Here is a 19,580-nt window from a genome sequence, read left to right as displayed (position 1 = left end):
TCTCCCTAAATTAAGAATAATTATGAAAAATAAAGTTAGCCAGTGCAGAAGTAAAAATGTGCTTCACTTTTTTATTATGACCTGAGGAGCAAGAGAATGGAGCAAGGAAAAAAGGAAAGATTAGTGTGATTAAAGATACAATAATATTGCCAAAGTCCTGTGTTTGTTTTATTTTTAAGGGTCACTGTTTAGCTTAATTAGAATAATTACTGCTAATTTTTGTGATTGTCTTTGTCCTCACTAATGTTTTCTAGTAAACCAGGTACAAACATTTTTATATACCTACTTCCAGCAGAGGAAAAGTGTTCATTTTATTTTGGGGGAAATTGGTATAATGTATTTAATTATATATTTTTAAAGGTGTGTTTTATGGAGCAATATCCCCATCTTGTGGCCTTCTAGAAAAGTGCCAACATTTTTCTACGACTATGTTTTACTACTACAAGCTTTCTCTGATGTTGGCCAAGGGTTCAGTCAAGTTTGAAATAGGCAGTTCTTACTGTAAATGGGGATGGGAGTAGAAAACAAAATGATTTGTATACTTGGATTGCAACTTTGTAAAAAAAAAATAAAAAAGCAGCAGCTTATTAGAGGAAAATAATACTATAAAAATGAAAACAGTTGTGCGTTGGGTTGGTGCAAAGATTCTGGATGATTGTTACTCTTTTATGTTTTCATGAAATATGCAGTGTTTTTAGACAAGCAGTTGTAAGCTAGAAAATCTCAATATGTTCTGTGCTCTAACATTTTAATAGGATTACCAAGGCCCAGAGAAATTTAGATGCCCTGTCTCGCTATGCCATATTTAGTGAGGCTGTTGCCTTGAGCGGTGTTTTCTAAGTTGGTGACTCAGAGGAATATTTTCTACATGAATTTTTACACTTAATTTTTCATTTTGATGATTTTAAAGGGAAAAAAATCAATTTGAGAAGTACAGTAGTTCATTTAAAAGAGGACATAAAAACTACATAAGACTATACTTGGCTTTAAGCCTGGGGTTACTTGTTTTTGAGATTCGGTTGTTATTAATTAACCTTCATTAGCAAGCAAGTATTAAACACTACTCTGTGCCAGGCTTTGTGATAGGCAGGGTAGATATAATAGTGAAGATTTGTCCAGCACTCTTGGAGTTTACAGTCCAAAATGCAGATCCAGTGAGAAAAATAAAACTATTTTGAAGAACACAAAAGGGTAGAAATCAAGGATTCTGATAAAAATAGCTGTAGTTTTTTGAGTATTTACTGTGTGCCAGGCACTATGCAAAATGATGTTGGTACTTTTTCTCAGTGTCAGAAATTTATTTTGGAATTTCTTTGATTTTGGCAGGAACAGTGCATATTCACCTAGATAAGTATTTGTGGAAGCTCAGAAACATCTCTGTAAAACAATAGATTTCCTTGTACAGTACAGTGGTTCAGCTCTTTTGAGTCTGGTAGGCTATTGTGGCTTGGTCTTGTTATCTTACCACTATTTATAACATTTCTGTGAAAAGATTTGTACTGTATTCTAAGCAGCCATATTTCCCCCAGACTTTAGAGTCCAGTTGATACATAATTTGAGGATTAGCATATGACTTCTGAATTATTTTGAAAATTTAGTTAGGGCTAGAAGTTTTTAAGTTTAAACTTGAAACTTCAGCTTTCTCTTGTTTATGTACTTTTGGATGTTTAAGTATTTAATAAGTCAAGTAAGCACTTCAGGTAACATTTATGCTTTTACTTTTATATTGGATATTTTTGTATTGTGCTGTTACTGTGGGTTGTGACAATGAAATCACATTGGTAGGGTGGACATGGACTTGGAGGCTAGAATTAGGATGAAGATAGGATATAGGTGGTTTATAAGATCTTCCAGGATTTTCTTTATAACATTTTAAAATTTTAGTTCTGTACTATATGGGGTTTTTTTTTTTAACCTAACCACCCTAACCAATTCTACAGGGTTAATGTTTTATTAATTGTGAATCTTCCTTTTTATCATAAATTTATTGAGTGTTAAGTAAGTAGGCTAGGGGCTGGAATTATAAAGATGAGTTATAATAAAAGAAATTTACTGTGTAATAAGGGAGAGAAACATGGTTATAGTGCTGTGAAACATGTAGCAGTTAACTAGTTAACTACTGCTAGTCCAAAACTAGCAGTTAACTAGTCCAAAATTGGAGAAATGACACTTGAACTGAATCATGAGGAATGATTAGAAATTAGGTAGATGAGGGTCGAGAGTACCCAAATATTTCTGTAAGAATCCCCGTGGGCCCCCAGCATGGTTCCCCAGATGATTCTGACATGCAGCCAGGTTGGGGATACTGGTAGTGGATTAGAAATAGTGTCATTAGTGAGCCTTGAGTAAAGAGCTTTTCTGGAGAATACCAATTATCTTATTTTCTCTAGCTGAATTTTAATGAATGAAGGTGGCAGAAAGTGTGTGTATACATGATATATTTGAATAACCAGGACTAGTTTGACAGTAGCTAGAGTATGCCCTTTTCTCTTCTGGAACCTGTGCTCTAAGCGGCTCTAACAATTAGTGTCATTGCTTCTAAACATGAACTATTAAAAATGAAGTGGAAAAAAATTCACATGTCTGTGGAGATTGGTGCTGCTACTCTCCTGGACCCAAAAGTCTTCACTCGCTCTCAAAATTCCTTACCTAACCATATGGCTGTTAAAACAGGGAATGTTGTCAATTTTTATTGACCATTGTATTCTCAGCGCCTCAAAGATTGCTTCCTTCGGAGAGGAAATTGGTAGGTAAAACCTCTAACTTTCTTCTCACTTTCAGAGATATCTGTATTCTCATCCATTCTTTTCTTTGTTTAGCCTGTGTGAACTATTTATGTCTGTACCTCTGTTAAATGTCAACTAGCTCTGCCCTCTCAGAAATCTTGTCATAGTAATCATTTCTTCTATGACTTCAGCTCCTTCCTGTCTGAAAATATGTTCAAGTCTCTTCCATCTTCCATCACAAACAAACCCATGAATACCTCCCTTTAAGTCTGTATCTGTCTTTTCCTTTACAGTCACACATCTAAATAATGATTTCCTAAGCCATTGACTTCTGGTCTTACCATTGTATTAAAATTGCCCTTGCTAAGGGCCTCCTAACATCTATATTGTCCAGTGGACAGTTTTCTCTTTTTTACCTGTCTTACTGTTACCATCTCTCAAAAGCCTTTCCTGGGATGCTTGGGTGGCTCAGTTGGTTAAAGGGTCTGCCTTCAGCTCAGGATCCAGCCATCATACCTCACTTGGACTCTCTCTGTCTTTCCCTTTCTTTCAAATAAATAAATAAAATCTTTTTAAAAAGAAACTATTCCTGACATTTCTTCACCTCTTCCCACCAAATCTAATTTAGGTGCTCCTCTTTTGTACTTCTGTAGTACTCTGCACAACCCTGTCAGTGAGCTTAAAGCTACTGATTTCCTTGTCTGTTTCCACGGCTATATTATAAACTTGCTGAGGACAAAGAGGATATCTCAGGTGATTTTTGTGTTCCTTCTATTTAACACATTACCTGAAAACATGTCTAGTGTGTGTGTGTGTGTGTGTGTATGTATATATATATACTGAAAGAATTCAGAAAAATTGTTAAAAGAAATGCTTAATATGTAGTTTATTGTGTGCTAGGTACTTTTGTTAGCACTTCATCAGTATTAACTCATTAACTCATAAAGTAGGTGCCTTTTCATTTTATAGATTTACAAACTCAGGCACTGTGAGGTAAAGAAGCTTGCCAAAAGTTGAACATACTAGTCAAATGAGCCAGGATCTAGGCAGTCTGGCTGCAGAATTTACACTCTTAACCACTCTTACACTGCTTCTTCGTAAATGTGAGAGTAGAAATTCAAATCAAAATTCAAACTAGACTTTGGCAAATGATATTTTCTTATTTTCAGTAGTTTACTTCCCCCTCCTCATTAGAAATAATTGGACCACCAAACAGACTGAAAGGCTTCTATAAATGACAGTTTAGTTGTTGACAGAGCTTGACTTTTGTTTCTTATAACTTCAAACGTTACTGGATGTTTAGAGTCTTACATTAAGTTTGCAGTAAGTGTAATTTTTTAAAATTGTTAACCTCTGACTTGTCTAAGAGCAAAACCTGGCACTCTGTCAGTTCAGAATATGAATATCTTGGCTCTTTGATCCTCTGAACTGGACTTTACTTCAGTATGTCATCGTTACTGCTAGTTGAGCCTCTAGACCCTGCCAAGTCCTGTTATTAATTATTTATTACCTATTTTGGAGGAAACTTGCATTCTGTTTAGACCAGAAGACCCTATACGTTTTGCTGGTTGGAAGCTTATATGAAACACATTTTTTTTTTTTTTGAAACACATTTTTTTTGAAAGGATAGGTGGTTAGTTTTGCTTTGGATAGGTAACTATTTTGTAACTTTCTCATCAATGGACGGCAAGCACCTTGATAAGAAAAGCAAGTTAAGTTACTGTGATCATGATTGTGCTGTGACTGGAATCTTGCTAAGTGCGACGCAAGACTGATTTGAAGGCAAGGAAGTAGATGAAATTTGAAGTAACCAGACTCCAGAAGTAACTTGATTAGAACTAACTAGAATAAGAAAGAGAATGGAGTTAAATAGCTTGACTAGCTATTGGACATAGCTTTCTGTAAATAGAATGAATTTTATGTGAAGAGCAATGAGAAAGTAAATTCTGGAAATTAATGGGCAGCAGTTCATTAGGGTGTGTGCCATGGTAATTTGAGGAAGTATAGGTTAAATTCAGCAAGGCTTTTGGCTACCTCAGTAAGGATATACACTGACAGTGTGAATGAATGTTTATTGATTTGAGGAAGAGAAGGAAGTTTATATGAACTATATAACCAGTGTTTAGATTGGTCATAGAATAATTTTGAGAGCAAGGAGTTCACATGTAAAATTTTTTATATTTATTTTTGATTCCTAGCTTGAGGTGGCAGCAGGTAACATTAATGAGAGGAAAATTTTCAAATCAGTTTATGGTAAAGCAGGTTTTCTGTATAATTGTTTGAGAGGAATAACAGTTAAAAATGAAAGCTACAGTTGAATATTAACTCACTGGACACAGGAAAGTGAAATTAAAAAATAGAATGAATTTGTGAAAGGGGAGATTTGAGACATATTTGGAAGAAAAAAGTCAAAAGAGGCCTAGATTTGTGTTGCTGGAAAAGCAGAGGTAAAAATTGGAGGATGTGTAAAAACAGACCCATAAGGTTTGGAGAAAGTTAATGTATTTTCCTTCTCTGGTTGAAAATCTGAAATTGGATGGAGATAAATAATAAGAGTTGAAAGTAGTGATTTAGGAAATTTGGCATTTTGAAGATAAATACATTTTTTCTCATTAAAAAAAAAAACCTTTCTGTGCTCCTCCTGTGACATGCCATAATAGTTCACTAAGACAAACTTTAAAATTGACTGAAAGTGGGGATCCCTGGGTGGCTCAGTGGTTTAGCGCCTGCCTTTGGCCCAGGGCATGATTCTGGAGACCCAGGATCAAGTCCCATGTCGGGCTCCCTGCATGGAGCCTGCTTCTCCCTCTGCCTGTATCTGTGCCTCTCTCTCTCTCTCTCTCTGTGTCTCTCATGAATAAATAAATAAAATCTTTTTAAAAAATTGATTCAAAGTATAGAAGAGTAGAGGAAAGGTGAATTCATTAGAGCCTGTGATTAAATAGGTATTTTTAGATTAATATAAATGCCCAAACTATAGTCAGAAGTGACAAAGTACCTGTAGATGCCCATCTTCATTTGCCCTTTGTCTGGTAGATACTGCAAGTGCTTTATAAGTCACAGAATGGCAGAGATTAAAAGTGTTTGTGTGTGTGTGTAATCATGGTGGCACTTGTTTTGCATTTAAGAGAATCAGTGATACTTACACAGACAGGTCAGTGTGAGCAAGTGAACTTTTTAAGAAATTTGCTAGCTTCTATCCCAAACAAAGGTATGTGAAATTTTGAAACTGGGAAGTACTATGAAAACAGTAGTGATGATATTGCTACTAGGTGCTAATAGGACAAAGAGGAGCTGGAGGGACTGGAGACACTGAATTAAGTGGACAGATTGTAAAGGGAGCATGCGCTGGTGGAGCAGGGAGTCAGCCTTGCTGGTCAGTGGAATGAGATTGGCCAGCAGGATACAAGGCCGGGGAGTTGTTGACATTGATGCGGAGACTGGACTGAGGATAGTGGTGTGGTAGGGGGAAGAACAGTGGACCTGAGTATTGAGAAGTTATTCAAGAAGTTGGAAATGCCTTTGGATCCTTGGGAGACCACAGTGCTGATTATTTGGAGTTGGGTAAAAGCAAGCAGTTCTGAGGGCTAAAAGACACTAGGTATTGAGAAAGCTTCTTGCTCCTTCCTCTTCCTTTGTCCCAACATGTAGTCCAAGTGGTGTGATATTGAAGTTCACTGATGAGTTGTACTCACTGTAAAGTTGATTTTTCCTTTCTGAATATTTAGGTTATACAGAAATATAAAATTTAACCAGATTATGCTTTATTATAACAGGATTCCACAAGAAAAATCTCTTTGAGGTACTTCAGAAAAGTGTCTACACAATTAGAGCCCTCATACTGTTTACTAAGTTTACCCTGGTGTGCCCTGAAGCAAGAGGTTTCCCATCGAGCAGAATTAAAACCTGTATGGTCCTGGCAAATCAGTAGGAGTCACCCTCTTGTTTACTGTTACTTCAATTTATAAATGAATTGAAATTATCAACAATATCTTTTGTAAAGATATTGTAAAAGTAACATTCCTGTATTATTAAAATTAAATCCCCTATTCTGTAGTCTGTGCTTTTATGAAACACTTATTTTCTGTTTTAGAGTTGTTAAATCTTGGCTACTTTAGGGGCAGGAAAGCTGCTTTTTTCATCCATAAATTGGCCACTTTCATTGAGTTTTAAATTTTGTACAATTGATGTAATAGCTTTGCTTAAATGCAGGCTTTCCAACCTTCTGGTTCTACATTCATTAGATGAAATATCTCTAGTACCTATGTACCATCCTATCTTGTTACTGAAGTGTTTACTATGTATTAATACTGCCTTTAAAAGTAGACTAAGTATTGAAGTTGAGACTTTGTCTTCTACCATTTTTGGGTCCTTGCCATGCCCACTTTACAGACAAGGCAGCCAGTTTAAGTGTGTTTATTAATTGATCCAGGCAGATAGGTATGTGACAGTAGCTTTCTGGGTTTTCCAAGCCTTGATTCTTTACATAGCATGCAAAATGGATCAGACTTGTTCTTTTTTCTTAAATTTTGCTTCTGAAAGTAAAAGTCTTCTTTAGTTAAGCCATCTTGAAGTAAGCAGGCAATTAAGATACATCTTCTAAGTGAGGGTTCAGTAGGCCTATAACCTTGCAGGACTGGAAGCATAGTTTATTTTCTACATTCAGGAGTGTTCTTTGCAGTTGAATAATAATAAACTTTTATACAATTCTGTGGCATTTTTGAAGGGTTGAGCTGGACATAATCGGCTTACATATAACTGGCCATATTCTCTGGGCATAATTTATGACCTATATTCATTTGGATGAATAACTAATTTGCTCAGAAGTTTGTTAAAACTCAGACTTTGTTTTTTCTTTTTGCCATAGTTCGTCACACAGCTGTTAAGTGGAAGAATAGGTGATTAAATCAAAGTAGTATGACTGCAGAGTTGGCTCTTAAACTTTGTACTGTATTGTCTCCCACAGTTCGCTCTTCCTCTGCTGTTCACTGTCCTGGTTATAGCACCTTCATCCACTCAGATAGTGAAGTAGGAAATTTTAGTTCAGAATCCTCCTCCTTTCTAACTCTCAGCTTGTCCCCAAACCATCTGGTCGAAGATCTTTTCTATATCCTAAGTTTTTTTTCCCTCACACTACCTGCTCTGGTTTAGATAAACTCAGTATTTTAAATCTAACCCCACTGTTGCCAGTTATTCTTCTCAAATGTGATTCTCAGTATTGAAACCCATTGGTGTCTATCAGTTACCTTTATGATAAACTTTAAACTACTACTCTCGGTATATTTCGAATACCATATAAACAATTCCGTAGGATCCTTTATAATTTAGGTTACTCTGTCACCCTCATCACTTGACACTATCCTTACCTTCCATTTTCCAGCCATTCCAATAGTTCTCTGAATGTTTTGTTTTCTGTAGTTTTCTCAAAGAATTATACTTCAAGACACTGTTCATTCAAAGGTTGATTATCCTCTGTGAACCCTTTCCTGATTCCTGTAGTTTGGATTATCCACTTTTTCTTGTGTGCCTCAGATGTACTACTTTACATTTTGCATCTGTTTTAGTAACTGTAATACTGAAAGCTGTTTATTTGTTTACAGGTTTGTCTCCTCACTAGACTATGAGCTCCTTGAAAGAAGGAATCGTGTCTTACTCATCTTTATATCCCCAGTGTCTAGCACAGTTCCTGGTACATAGTAAGTGATGAGCAACTTCTTTTTTAACTAAGACTATATTTAACACTCAGACTCCATATATTGATAGTTAATTATACCTCTCTAGACTACATTGTCATAAAAAATATGAGTGTAAACTTTGAACACTTTTGAGGCATAATCTCCTCATCTGTCAGATGAGAATAATACCTCCCTACTCATACATTGTTATTATAATGCCAGATTAAAGAATATATATATAGTAATACATTGTATTTTAAGTGTCCTGCAACTTTATGTTATTAAATGAAGTGTGGGAACTAATTGTATGTTGGATTTGATTATTTTATTGCCTTTGTTTCTTCCCCTTGAAAGCAAAATGGTACCATTTTTGAACCATCCCTGCCATATTTTGCTGTTTAAATTTGCAGTTACTAATCATTATAAGTATCTACTTAAAATAATCATATGCCTGTTTATCTTCTTTATTCTCACCTTTCTAACTGACTAATGAAGCTCCTCAATTTCCTTTTAATATACCTCCAAAGACTTAATATCTTTACCTTTCCTTTAAAAAAAAAAAAAAGATTTTATTTATTCATGAGAGAGAGAGAGAGAGAGAGAGAGGCAGAGATACAGGCAGAGGGAGAAGCAGGCTCCATGCAGGGAGCCCGATGTGGGACTCAGTCCCGGGTCTCCAGGATCACATCCCAGGGGCAAAGGCGGCACTAAACCACTGAGCCACCAGGGCTGCCCTCTTACCTTTCCTTAGATCCTTCATCCATTGTTTAGAGAAAGAGTATCTTTTTCTTTGAAGACTAATCACATCATCTGTGTGAAAGCTATGTCCTTTCCTTCTTTTGCTTTGCAAGCTGTAGGCATACTCTCTTACCATCACACTTGATGAATTAGTGATCTACACTTTATCTACTTCCTTGCCTTCCATGCATTCTTGAAATTTTTAAAAATTCTATAATTTGAACCTGCCAGTAATGTGTAACATATGGAAATTAATAATAAAAACAAACATTTGGGCACCAACCAATTACGAACTAGGTCAGTACCAACACAGTTGAAGAAGCTGCCTGTGAGCACCTCTGTAACTGCATGTTCCTGTCTTTCCCCAACACCTGAAGTAATTGCTTTTCTGAATTTTTTTAACCTCTTTTTAAAATGGTATTACCACAAATGTATTTTTTGTTTTGAATTTAATAATTGTTCTGTTTATAGACTTTGTAAACTTGGCACAAACTATATTTTATTATAGAGAAAAACCTATTTTACAAATCTTTATACATTCCAAAGAAAACCTTCAAGTATCTTAAAAGAATACATAGAAAAATTTCAGTGTGCACATTTAAATTTACAACAGAACAGTGGTGGTGAATTATTTTTGGACTATGTTGCTGTGTCACATACAAAATAAAATACTTTATCTGGAGTTTAGAAATATAGCAGAAATAATTCCATACATTAATTTCCTTAGTTTGTGCAGAAATGTTTCCATTATATTCAGAGTGTACTCCTTGGAAGAGTGACACTTTGTCATTTGATTGCCCTTTGGACCTCAGCATTTCTTCAATGGGTTTCATTCAGTTTGTTGATTGTATAAGCATTTGAGACTCAGGATTCACAATGTCTCTGTTTCTGAATCTCTTTCTCAATCATGGAATTGTGTTTTCAAAGGAAATGCATAGGAAAAGATGAAGTCACGATAACCGCCAAAAGAATTCATTTCTTTCTTCTTTGTGTTTGAGAGTTGGAAACATTTCTTGATGATCTCAGTGTAGAATATTAAATCCTAGAGGTGGGACTGAGCAGGAGGAAGATATTAATACTCAGAACTCCATTTGTATTTTTTTCATTCACTATTATATTTCTAAGACCCATTCATGTTGTTGCTTACAGCTATATAGTTCTTTCCTGTTGTTGCCTATAGCTGTAGTTCATTCATTCTCACTGCTGTATAATGTTCCATTGTATGAGTTAGCCTAATTCATTTAACCATTTTTCTACCAGTGCACATTTGAGTATTTTTTCCTTTTGTTATTTTTAAGTATGCTTACATTTGGCATACAAGTAAAAAATGCCTGTGGTATGTACCTAGAATTGCTCCTTGAAGGCCATGCAAATCTTCAATATCATGTGACATCAGATTATTTTCCAGCAATGACACTAGTTTTAACACCTACCAGAAGGATTTAACCAATTTAAGTACCTAGTTGCAGTGTGTAAGAGCCACCATCTTTACGTTTAGGTTTGTTGTGATGGTGGTGGTGGTTGTTGTGGGGGTGTTTTTTTTGGCCATTATTTTGTACTGTTAATGTTTCTAGTTTTTATCATTCTAGTGAGTTTATTTTTCTATGAGTTTAAAAATAACATCTCATGTGGTCTTGTATTTCACTGATGAATAATGAGATTCTGCATCTTTTTATATATGAATTGGCCTTACAAGTTTCCTTATAGTATAAAAGTCCTGTTCAGGTTTTTTTGCCCATTTGACTACTTAAGTTGTTTTTATCCTGTTTTTTTGTAGAGCTTCTCATATAGTTTATTTTATTTTTAAAGATTTTATTTTATTTATTTGAGAGTGAGCAAGAGAGAAAAAGCACAAGCAGGAGGAGGAGCAGAGGTTGAGAAGGAGAAGCAAAACTGCTTGCTCAGCAGGGAGCATACCTCAGAGCTAGATCCCAGAACTCTGGGATCATGACCTGAGCCAAAGGCAGACTCTTAACTGAATGAGCCACCCAGACACCCTTCTCATAGAGTTTAAATACTAATCTTTAATCAGTTTTATGTTTTGTAAATATCTTCCAGTTTGCAGCTTATCTTTTTAGTTTGCTTTCTTATGTTTTATGGTAAACAGAAGTTCTTGGTTTCCACCTAGTCCAAATATTCACACTTTTCCTTTTTGGTTGATATGCTTAAGATATCCTTCTTTTCTGGGATGGTATAAAACAGTAGTTTTCTGCTCTTAATTTCTTAAAAATTTTAAGGTTTGCCTTTCGTATGTATATCACTAGTCCATCTTGAAGTGATTTTGTATATGATGTGAGGATCCAATTGAATTTTTCCACATAGGCAATTTCAGTACTATTTGGTTGTCCTTTTTTCCCTCAGGTCTGCTTTGTTACATCTGTTACATAGGATGTCTTTGGTCTCCTTTGGGGCTCTGTTTTGTTTTTTATTTACCCTTCATTAGTCTTGCTAGGCATTTATTTGTTTTAGTCTTTTCTAAGAATTCTAACTTTATTAATCACTTCTCTTTTTTAAAGATTTTATTTCAGAGAGAGAGCACCAGTGTGTGTGTGTGTGTGTGTGTGTGTGTGTGTGCGCGCGCGCGCGCGCAGAGGGAAGGGCAAAGAGAGAGGGAGAGAGAGAGACCCAAGCTGACTCCGCACTGAGCATGGAGCCCAGTGCAGGATTGAATCCTATGACCCCAAGATGATGACCCTAGCTGAAATCAAGAGTTGGATACTCAATGAACTGAGCCACATGGGCACTCTTTGTTAATCCTTTTGTTACTTCTTTCCTAATTCATTAGTTTCTTTTCTATATTATTCTGTACTTCTTGGGGATTTACTCTGTTTATTTCTATCTTAACAAATTTACCTGTTATCTAATTTTCAGCCTTTCTTCTTTTTCCTAGTATAAGTCTTTAAGGCTGTAGATTTGCCTCTAAGTTAACTTTTATTGTATCCCACAAAATTTTATATGGTATATTTGTTATCATTCAGTTCTTAGTATTTTTTTTTTTTTAATTTTCAGCACGGTTTCTTCTGACTCATGAAATATTTAGAAGTTTTTGTTTTATACTTGTGTTTTTAAAATTTATCTCCTATTACTGACTTTTTAAAAAAATTTATTTGAGAGATAGAGAGCACATATGCATGCATATGCATGCACAAGAAAGGGGAAGGGACAGAGGGAAACAGAGAAGCAGACTCTCTGATGAGCAGGGAACCCAATTCAAGGATCCATCTCAGGACCCCGGGATCATGACCTGAGTGGATAGGCAGATGCTTGACCAGATGAGCCACCCAGGCACCCCATAGTAGTAGTTTTTTTTTTTTTTTTTTAAGTTAATTATATATAGTCAGTGCCTGGGAACAACATGATACATACTCTTTGAAATTTGGTGATATTTTCATTATGTCCTAATATGTATTAGTTTTCTGTATGTCTCATTTATGCTTGAGGAGAATGTTTATTTTCTAATAGTTGGGTATAAGATTCTGTTTATGTTTTTTAAGACCCACTTGTTCATCGTTTTGTTTTTATTTTTATTTTCAGGTCTATTTGACCTATGAAAAATTGAAGTGTGTTGAAACCACCCACAGCAATGACAATTGGTCAGTTTCTTCCCATACTAAAAATCCTTTGAGGCTTTTTTCCCTTGCCAACAGATGGTGAACTGGTCTGGATATTTTGTCTTGTCTAGATAGATACTTGGTTTTCTCAGGAATGCTTCAGGGTCGCAAGAAAATAGGAAAAAGTGCAGGATGTGAGGTCTATTCTGTAAAATCTTCCCTCTCATTTCAGTCTTACCCATCAGCTGGAAGAGCAGCATACTTACAGTACTGAATTTACAGGCTGAATTCTTCAGGTGTCTGGCTCAGGTGCAGATTTGGAAATTTTTTTTTTTTTTTTTTTTAAGTAGGCTCCACATGCCTAGTGTGGAGCCCAACTCGGGGCACAAACTCATGACCATGAGAGCAAGAACTGAGCCAAGATTAAGAGTCAGACACTTTACTAAGTGAGCCACCCAGCCATCCCCAGATTTGGAATTTTGATCCTTTTCGCCATGTTTCCTTTCAGAATCCTTCCATTAGTGTTTATTCCCTTCATATCTTGGGTTATGCTGGCCTTCTCGCTTGTACTTTTTGGACATTCACCCCATCTAGTTTGTTTTTTTCCAAGTTGATCCTTCCTGAGATGATTGAGCTGGAGCTACTCCCTCCGCACCCCGCCCCCCCCCAAATCCTTGTAAGAGATTGTTGTTCTGTTTGAGCTCTGAGATCAAGGATAAGAATTAGCACTTCACTTTACCCAAGCATTGCCTCTTAGTGGAAGGGATTACCTTTAGCAGCTGACCAGGTTTGGGAGGATTAGAAGTTGGAGAGTGGCAGTCTTCTGCTGTACTATTTCATTTTTCAGACTTCTCACTTTCTCTCCTTCGTGCTCTGCTCTGACTTCTGATACAGCTGAGGTCCCAGTTTGAGATGATAAACTTCCTATCCTTGACCATTCTTGTTCCTCAGTTTTTTCACTTTGTCAGTATGTGTCTCTCCTAAGGCCATCATTCTAGTTCTGGTTCATCTAGCTGATGTTTTGATTTCTCCTTCTTCTGTAGCTGCTTTTCTACTTCTTGTTCTTTTATAGCTGGGTCAGTAGGCCTTGCTGCTCCAAACATCGAGGCTGCTTGACTAGACTGGGAAGTGCCAGCCAAGTGGTCATCTTCCTTGAGAGTACTCTGAATGAAGCTTTAGATTCAGTTTGGTTCTTTGGGAGAGACTTCTGTCATCACATCTGTAATCATCCCCAGAATAATCATCTTTGGAGCCCCTCAACTGAACATCATGTTTATCATATTTGTCTTCCTTGTGGTCCCACTTCCTCTATAGTCCATATTGTACCCCCTACCACATACACTTTGCTGCTGTTTATCCTGGAGTCATAGCCTCAATCATAGTCTCTGCTATGTTAGTCTTCATAACCGTCCTGTTCTCCATAATGATCACGATGTTTGCCTTCAGAGCTATCGTCACCTCTTCTAGGTAGATAGTCATCTGGGCTGTCTGTTGGATATTTTCTGAGAATCTTGATTTCATGCTCAGCCAAAAGAATGAGCATCCATGTCTTTGTATTGAGCTTGATCAAGATTGGAATTTTGTTAACCAGAGACTCTTTATTGAGGCTTAGAGCACTGAGTAAGAAAGGCAGGTTCTCAAACTCCACGCAGTCAAAACCTTTCAACCTCTGGCTTGCTGGATTCAAATGGTAAATGCACTGCACTGATATTTAATCCTCTGAAGAATTCCTTAATGAGACTTCTGTCACATTACAAGTTATGTTCCCTAGAGAAGCAACACAGAGTAGCATTTTGAGAAGAGGGCTCCGTTGATAGTAGGTTGCCAGGCAGCCTGTGATGCAGTGGTCAGGTGGAGGTGCCTTATACATGCTGCCATCATTAGTGTTCCAAGTGGTTGAGACATTTTCCAGATCATTCCAGCTTACTGGTTGGGGGACAGAGATGTTTCTGCTGCCATCCTTATCCAGGAAGTCTGTTAGGAAAATAGTCTTCCCTGTCTTTTTTGCTGAGGCCACTATGTTGGGGAGCATTTTCTTTTAAGCATGCAGATTTATAGTTTTAGGTCTACTTATTTGAACCTTGAATAATTCTCTTCTCCTTTTTTTTTTTTTAAGATTTTATTTATTTATTCACACACACACACACACACACACAGGAGCAGGTTCCATGCAGAGAGCCCGACATGGGACTCTATCCCAGATCTCCAGGATCACACCCCGGGCTGCAGGCAGCACCCAAACTGCTGTGCCACTGGTGCTGCGCATTCTCTTTGTTCTCCTAAGAATGCTGTTTGTCTGCTATTACAACTAATTTCAGCTTTCTTTTAGTTTTTATTTGTCTAGTATGTTCTTTTCCATATTTTGCTTTCATCCTGTCAGTATCTTTGCTTGGTAGGTGTCTCTTGACTTTTGAATTTATCCATTTGTTGTGATTATTTCTGTATTCCAATTGTTTTCTGTGTTTGGACTCTCTTACTTTGTGCTTTCTGTTAGTTTTGGTTACTTATGCTCTTTTTTTTTTTCTGTCTAGACTTTTTTTGGATTGAGTTGTTGGTTTTTTAAAATTCTTTTCTACTCTACTAGCTTGGAAATTCTGTTTCTATTCTTTTATTATTATTCTTGAAATTCTGCTGTGAATGCGATATAGTCTAAAACCAGATTATAATCCCACTACTGAACGATGCAAGGATTTATATAATTAACTCCTTTCCTTTTCTCCCCTGCCCTACTCACTATATGCTTCTGTTTCTTTGTTCCATATATTAATGGTTTGTTTAAATACCGTAATGAGATGTTGCTATTTTATTCAGACAATATTTTTTTAGATTTATTTGTATGCTTACCAGTTTCTTCACTCATGTTTCCCTTCTTGCCTCTTATAGCATTCTTCGTGGTAATTTTATTCAATTATGAAACACATTATTTAGGTTTTCTTAAAGTAAAGGTCTCCTGTTGATAAACTCTCCTTTGGTGTTTTTGGCAATGTCTTAATGCCTTCCATATTCCCCAAAGAGAGTTTTGGTGGTTGAATAATTTTTGTCTCAGTTCTTTGTAAATAAGTTTGTTCTCTACCTTCTGTGCCTTCATTGTTTCTGTTGAAAAGTCTACTGTTACATTATTCTCTTTTCTTGTGTGCAGTCTCTTCTCTGGCTGTTTTTTTTTTTTGTATCATGGTCCCTTTTTGGTGTCTTGCGATTTCATTGCTCTGTGGCCATCCATGTGTGAATGTCTTTGTTTATCCCACCTCTTTTATTTACACACACATACACAATGTATTTCTTAGAATTGTGGATAAATGTCTTTCATTGTTTGTGTAAAATTAAGTCATTTTCTCTCCTAGTATGACTTCCTCTTTTTTCATTTCTGGGGATGTTGAGTAGAAATTTATGTCCAGTTAGTTTCATGTCTTTTAGCCTCTCTTTGCCTTTTTCCGTCTGTTTGTTTCAGTACTACTTATAAATGACTTCTTCAGATTTATATTCAAATATGCTGATTCTATCTTAAGTTCTATCTAATCTGAAAAGACTGGAATTTAGTTAATATATTGATATTGGCTCACTAATTATGACAAATGTGGCATACTCCTGTGAGATGTTAATAGGGGAAGCTGGGGTGTATGAGAACCCTCTTCACAACTTTTTGTAAATCTGAAACTATTCTAAAAGTTAAAACATGCTGTTTCTTTTTTTTTTTTATATGCTGTTTCTTTTTCAGATGTTCAGCGCCATTTTTCTTTTTGTTTGACTAGGTTTTATCATTTATTGCTAAAACTAAATTTTTAAAAATTTATACTTAATAGTCATAGTATATAAAATCCATGTAGGATCAGAAACTATTATTTTTTGTTCCTGCTCATAGTGGCTTGTTTTATTATAAGTTTGATTTTTTTTTAAACCTCAGTCTCATAATTGGTTACTCTTTATTTTAGATAATCCCAGTGGCATAAATTAGGGTGCTTTCCTGCAAGCATATGTATATGCTTCTGTTGTGTTACAGGTTATGTCTGACTTGGACCCTTGCTTTATGTGGGAGTCTCCACACCATTACCTTGCAGCAGGCCCAGTGTTGTATCTCTTGATCCCAGTACTACTATCAACATGCACACCCAGGGCAATACTGTAATTTAAAAAATGGTTTTACTTAATACTCACAGTCTTCTTCTGTTTCAACTCCGTTAAAAAAAACTATTTTTTTTTTTTTTTTTTTTTTTGCTACTGTTATATGGGATGGGAGCAAGTTTGATAGTTTCTTATACTTCTTGAGAACATAGTAATGTTCGGAAACTACACTGGTTTTAGTTTACCCAGGATCTTTTACACTGAATCAGGAGGACCTTTTAAAATGTTTAGTATACCAGCTGCTTGAAATTGAAAACCTTCCATTTCTATTGATTTTCTTCATTGTCCATTGATTGTCTAAAGCTTCTATTCCCATTGGTTTTCTCACATGCACATGACAGCTGATGTACCTGCAGGTGATGTAATTCTTGAGTCCGTTTTCTCCTCTGCAGATTGACAGCATTGGCCTGAATGAGATCTCAGAATCTGTAAATATATACTAACCAGAATTAGTTAACCAAATAGTATGCAACTGTTTATATTATCTTTTTTATACACATATTTGCATACGTACAGACACATAATATATGCAACAACAAATAAGAAAGTATAATGATTTTAGAGTATTAGATTCCTGAATTTGGGGGAAAGATCTAAAAGGAGCATAGAAAGTACTACAAACAGGGAAAAACAAGATAAACATTATATTCAAAAGTATTTCTCAATCTTGACCAGAATGTTCCACTTCATCCTTTAGTAGGTTAAGCATGGTTAGAAGTTTTAGCTTTAAAATATTTGTCATGCAGAAAAAAGCCAAAGTTGCTTGGCTTTGTATTTTATTTAAAAAGTAAAAACTGAAGTGGAAAAATGAAGCAGAACATGAAAAAAATTACGTATAAAAAGAAACCGGTAAGATTTCCAGAGGACATGATAACTAATGCAATATATAAATCTGACCTAGGTACTGTGGTGAAAAAATTATGATAAAATGTCTTGTTTGGAACAGTTGATAAAATTATAGAATATAAACTATATAAAAGAGAATAGTAATGTATTAAATTCCTGAATTTGATCATTGTTCTGTTGTTATTTAAGAGAGTATTTTTATTACAAAATATACACCGGAGTATTAAAAGATGAAGAGACAGTTTACTTAGGATAGTTCGGATAAGTAAGCAAGTAAATAAATGAAGTATATAACATATAAAAAAATTGTATGTTTTGTTTGTAAATCAACACTGGATTCGTAGTGTCATCATTTATTTTGTTCAAATTGACCCAGATACGGTTTATTGGCCATATTCTTCTGTAATGCTTATAGTGCTGAGTTTTAATTTTAAATGGAAGTCAGCTATGAATATGTCATTTGATGAATTGAAAATATTTAGGTTTGATTTCTAAATTGATTCAGTTTTAATCATATTGAAAGTTACACTCTTGTCTAACACATGAATAAATTAACTTTTTAATAGGCTTAAGCTGAATATTGGGACATGGCCACTGCTTCACCACGGTCTGATACTAGTAATAACCACAGTGGAAGGTCACAGTTACAGGTAACTGGTAAGTTATTTTCATAATAACTTAAAATAGTGATTCCCTGATGAAACTTTTTAAAAATACCTAATTCATCAAATTCCTCAAGTATCTTTCTCCTGGATTCATACTTGGTGTATTTGTTGCAATAGGCCTTAAAGGTAGAAATTTTCTAAAAGTACTTTTATTTATTCAGTAAATATTTATTGAACCTGTGCTGGATGCAGAGAAGATACATCCTCTCTGGTGGTGAGAGAATTTGGATATTAGAATAACCATGTTTGAATTGGTTCTTAAATGGTTATTAAGATGGAGAAGGATGCTGAAGGCCTTTTTTCATCTATTCAGCCATCCAGTCATTGAGCAAAAATTTAAGTGGAATTATGTGTATGAAAACACAGGGCCCTGGTTCTCCAAAAATTTACTATGTAGTGTTGAGACAGGTTTGTTTGAGAATTCATTTCAAATTATATTGGCAGCAGAAAGCATTAGAAGGAGAGGAAAACAACATTTGCAGAAGATGAAAGAGCCTTGGTTAGGAGACTTCGGATAATTCATTCATTATATATAAACAATATAAATATCTGTAAGATAAAAAATTCCTGGAGGTAAAATATATATTGGAGGGGCAGGGGCGAGGTGGGGAAGGGAGAGTTTGTAATTCCAAAAGACAGGCAGTGGAATCCTAGTTAGAGAATGAAATAAAATAAATATATGTACCCAAAGGATCCAGGTTTTAAGATAATATTGTTAAATGAAAGGTGTAGAGTAGTGTGCATAGTATACAACCATGTGGATGTAAAAAAGGAAGGTATGTGTATGCAGCTCTGTGCTTAGAACATTAGAAGTAACATTTGCCTCAGGAGGGGTGGAATTGAAACCAGAGTAAGAAAAGATACTCTAATTCCTGTGGTACTTATTGCTGTGAGGTCAGTTGTTTCTAGGAGTTTTCAGTGACCAGAGCTAGGACATGTTTATTGTCTTAGAAAGCAAAAAATAAATCCTGAGTTCATGTGTAATCTCTAAGTACTGTGTTCCACTGAAAGTAGAAAGAAGATATTTTTACCGTGTTCCAGTGAAAGTAGAAAGGAGATATTTTTACTTTATTTGACTTTATATTTGTTTCTTTTAACCCAAAAATCTTAATCCCAAATGATAGTAATGTATCTGTTTTATCCTAACACACATAGGGATTGGCAACATTAAAATTACTAAAAACGGGATTCCTGGGTGGCTCAGTGGTTTAGCGCCTGCCTTCGGCTCAGAGCATGATCCTGGAGTCCTGGGATCGAGTC

At 35.7% G+C, this 19,580-nt stretch overlaps 1 protein-coding gene and 1 long non-coding RNA gene across 7 annotated transcripts in view; one reads left to right on the top strand and one right to left on the bottom strand.

Moving 5' to 3' along the window:
- Positions 1 to 19,580, top strand: part of WWP1 (WW domain containing E3 ubiquitin protein ligase 1) — a 117,207-nt gene that overhangs the window by 11,704 nt on the left and 85,923 nt on the right. For 2 of the 6 annotated variants that reach the window (XM_077876357.1, XM_077876356.1), the window contains exon 2: positions 8,327 to 8,422. In XM_077876357.1, the coding sequence (XP_077732483.1) occupies positions 8,347 to 8,422 (76 nt within the window). In that variant the 5' untranslated portion in view covers positions 8,327 to 8,346. Of the gene's footprint in view, positions 1 to 8,326; positions 8,423 to 12,713; positions 12,733 to 18,221; positions 18,313 to 19,580 lie in introns of those variants that run through there. The other 4 variants (XM_077876358.1, XM_077876360.1, XM_077876359.1 and 1 more) reach the window with 4 other exon arrangements.
- The window catches only part of LOC144300388 (uncharacterized), a 30,648-nt gene continuing 20,689 nt past the window's right edge, over positions 9,622 to 19,580 (bottom strand). The window contains exons 2-3 of the long non-coding RNA XR_013366995.1: positions 17,160 to 17,235; positions 9,622 to 10,193 (exon numbers count right to left, since the gene is read on the bottom strand). This is a non-coding gene — a long non-coding RNA (uncharacterized LOC144300388). The remainder of the gene's footprint in view (positions 10,194 to 17,159; positions 17,236 to 19,580) is intronic.

The sequence above is a fragment of the Canis aureus genome, chromosome 28, assembly GCF_053574225.1.
Source record: "Canis aureus isolate CA01 chromosome 28, VMU_Caureus_v.1.0, whole genome shotgun sequence".
Taxonomy (NCBI): domain Eukaryota; kingdom Metazoa; phylum Chordata; class Mammalia; order Carnivora; family Canidae; genus Canis; species Canis aureus.
Note: the sequence above shows the minus strand (reverse complement) of the source record. Positions and strands in the feature narration are given on the sequence as shown.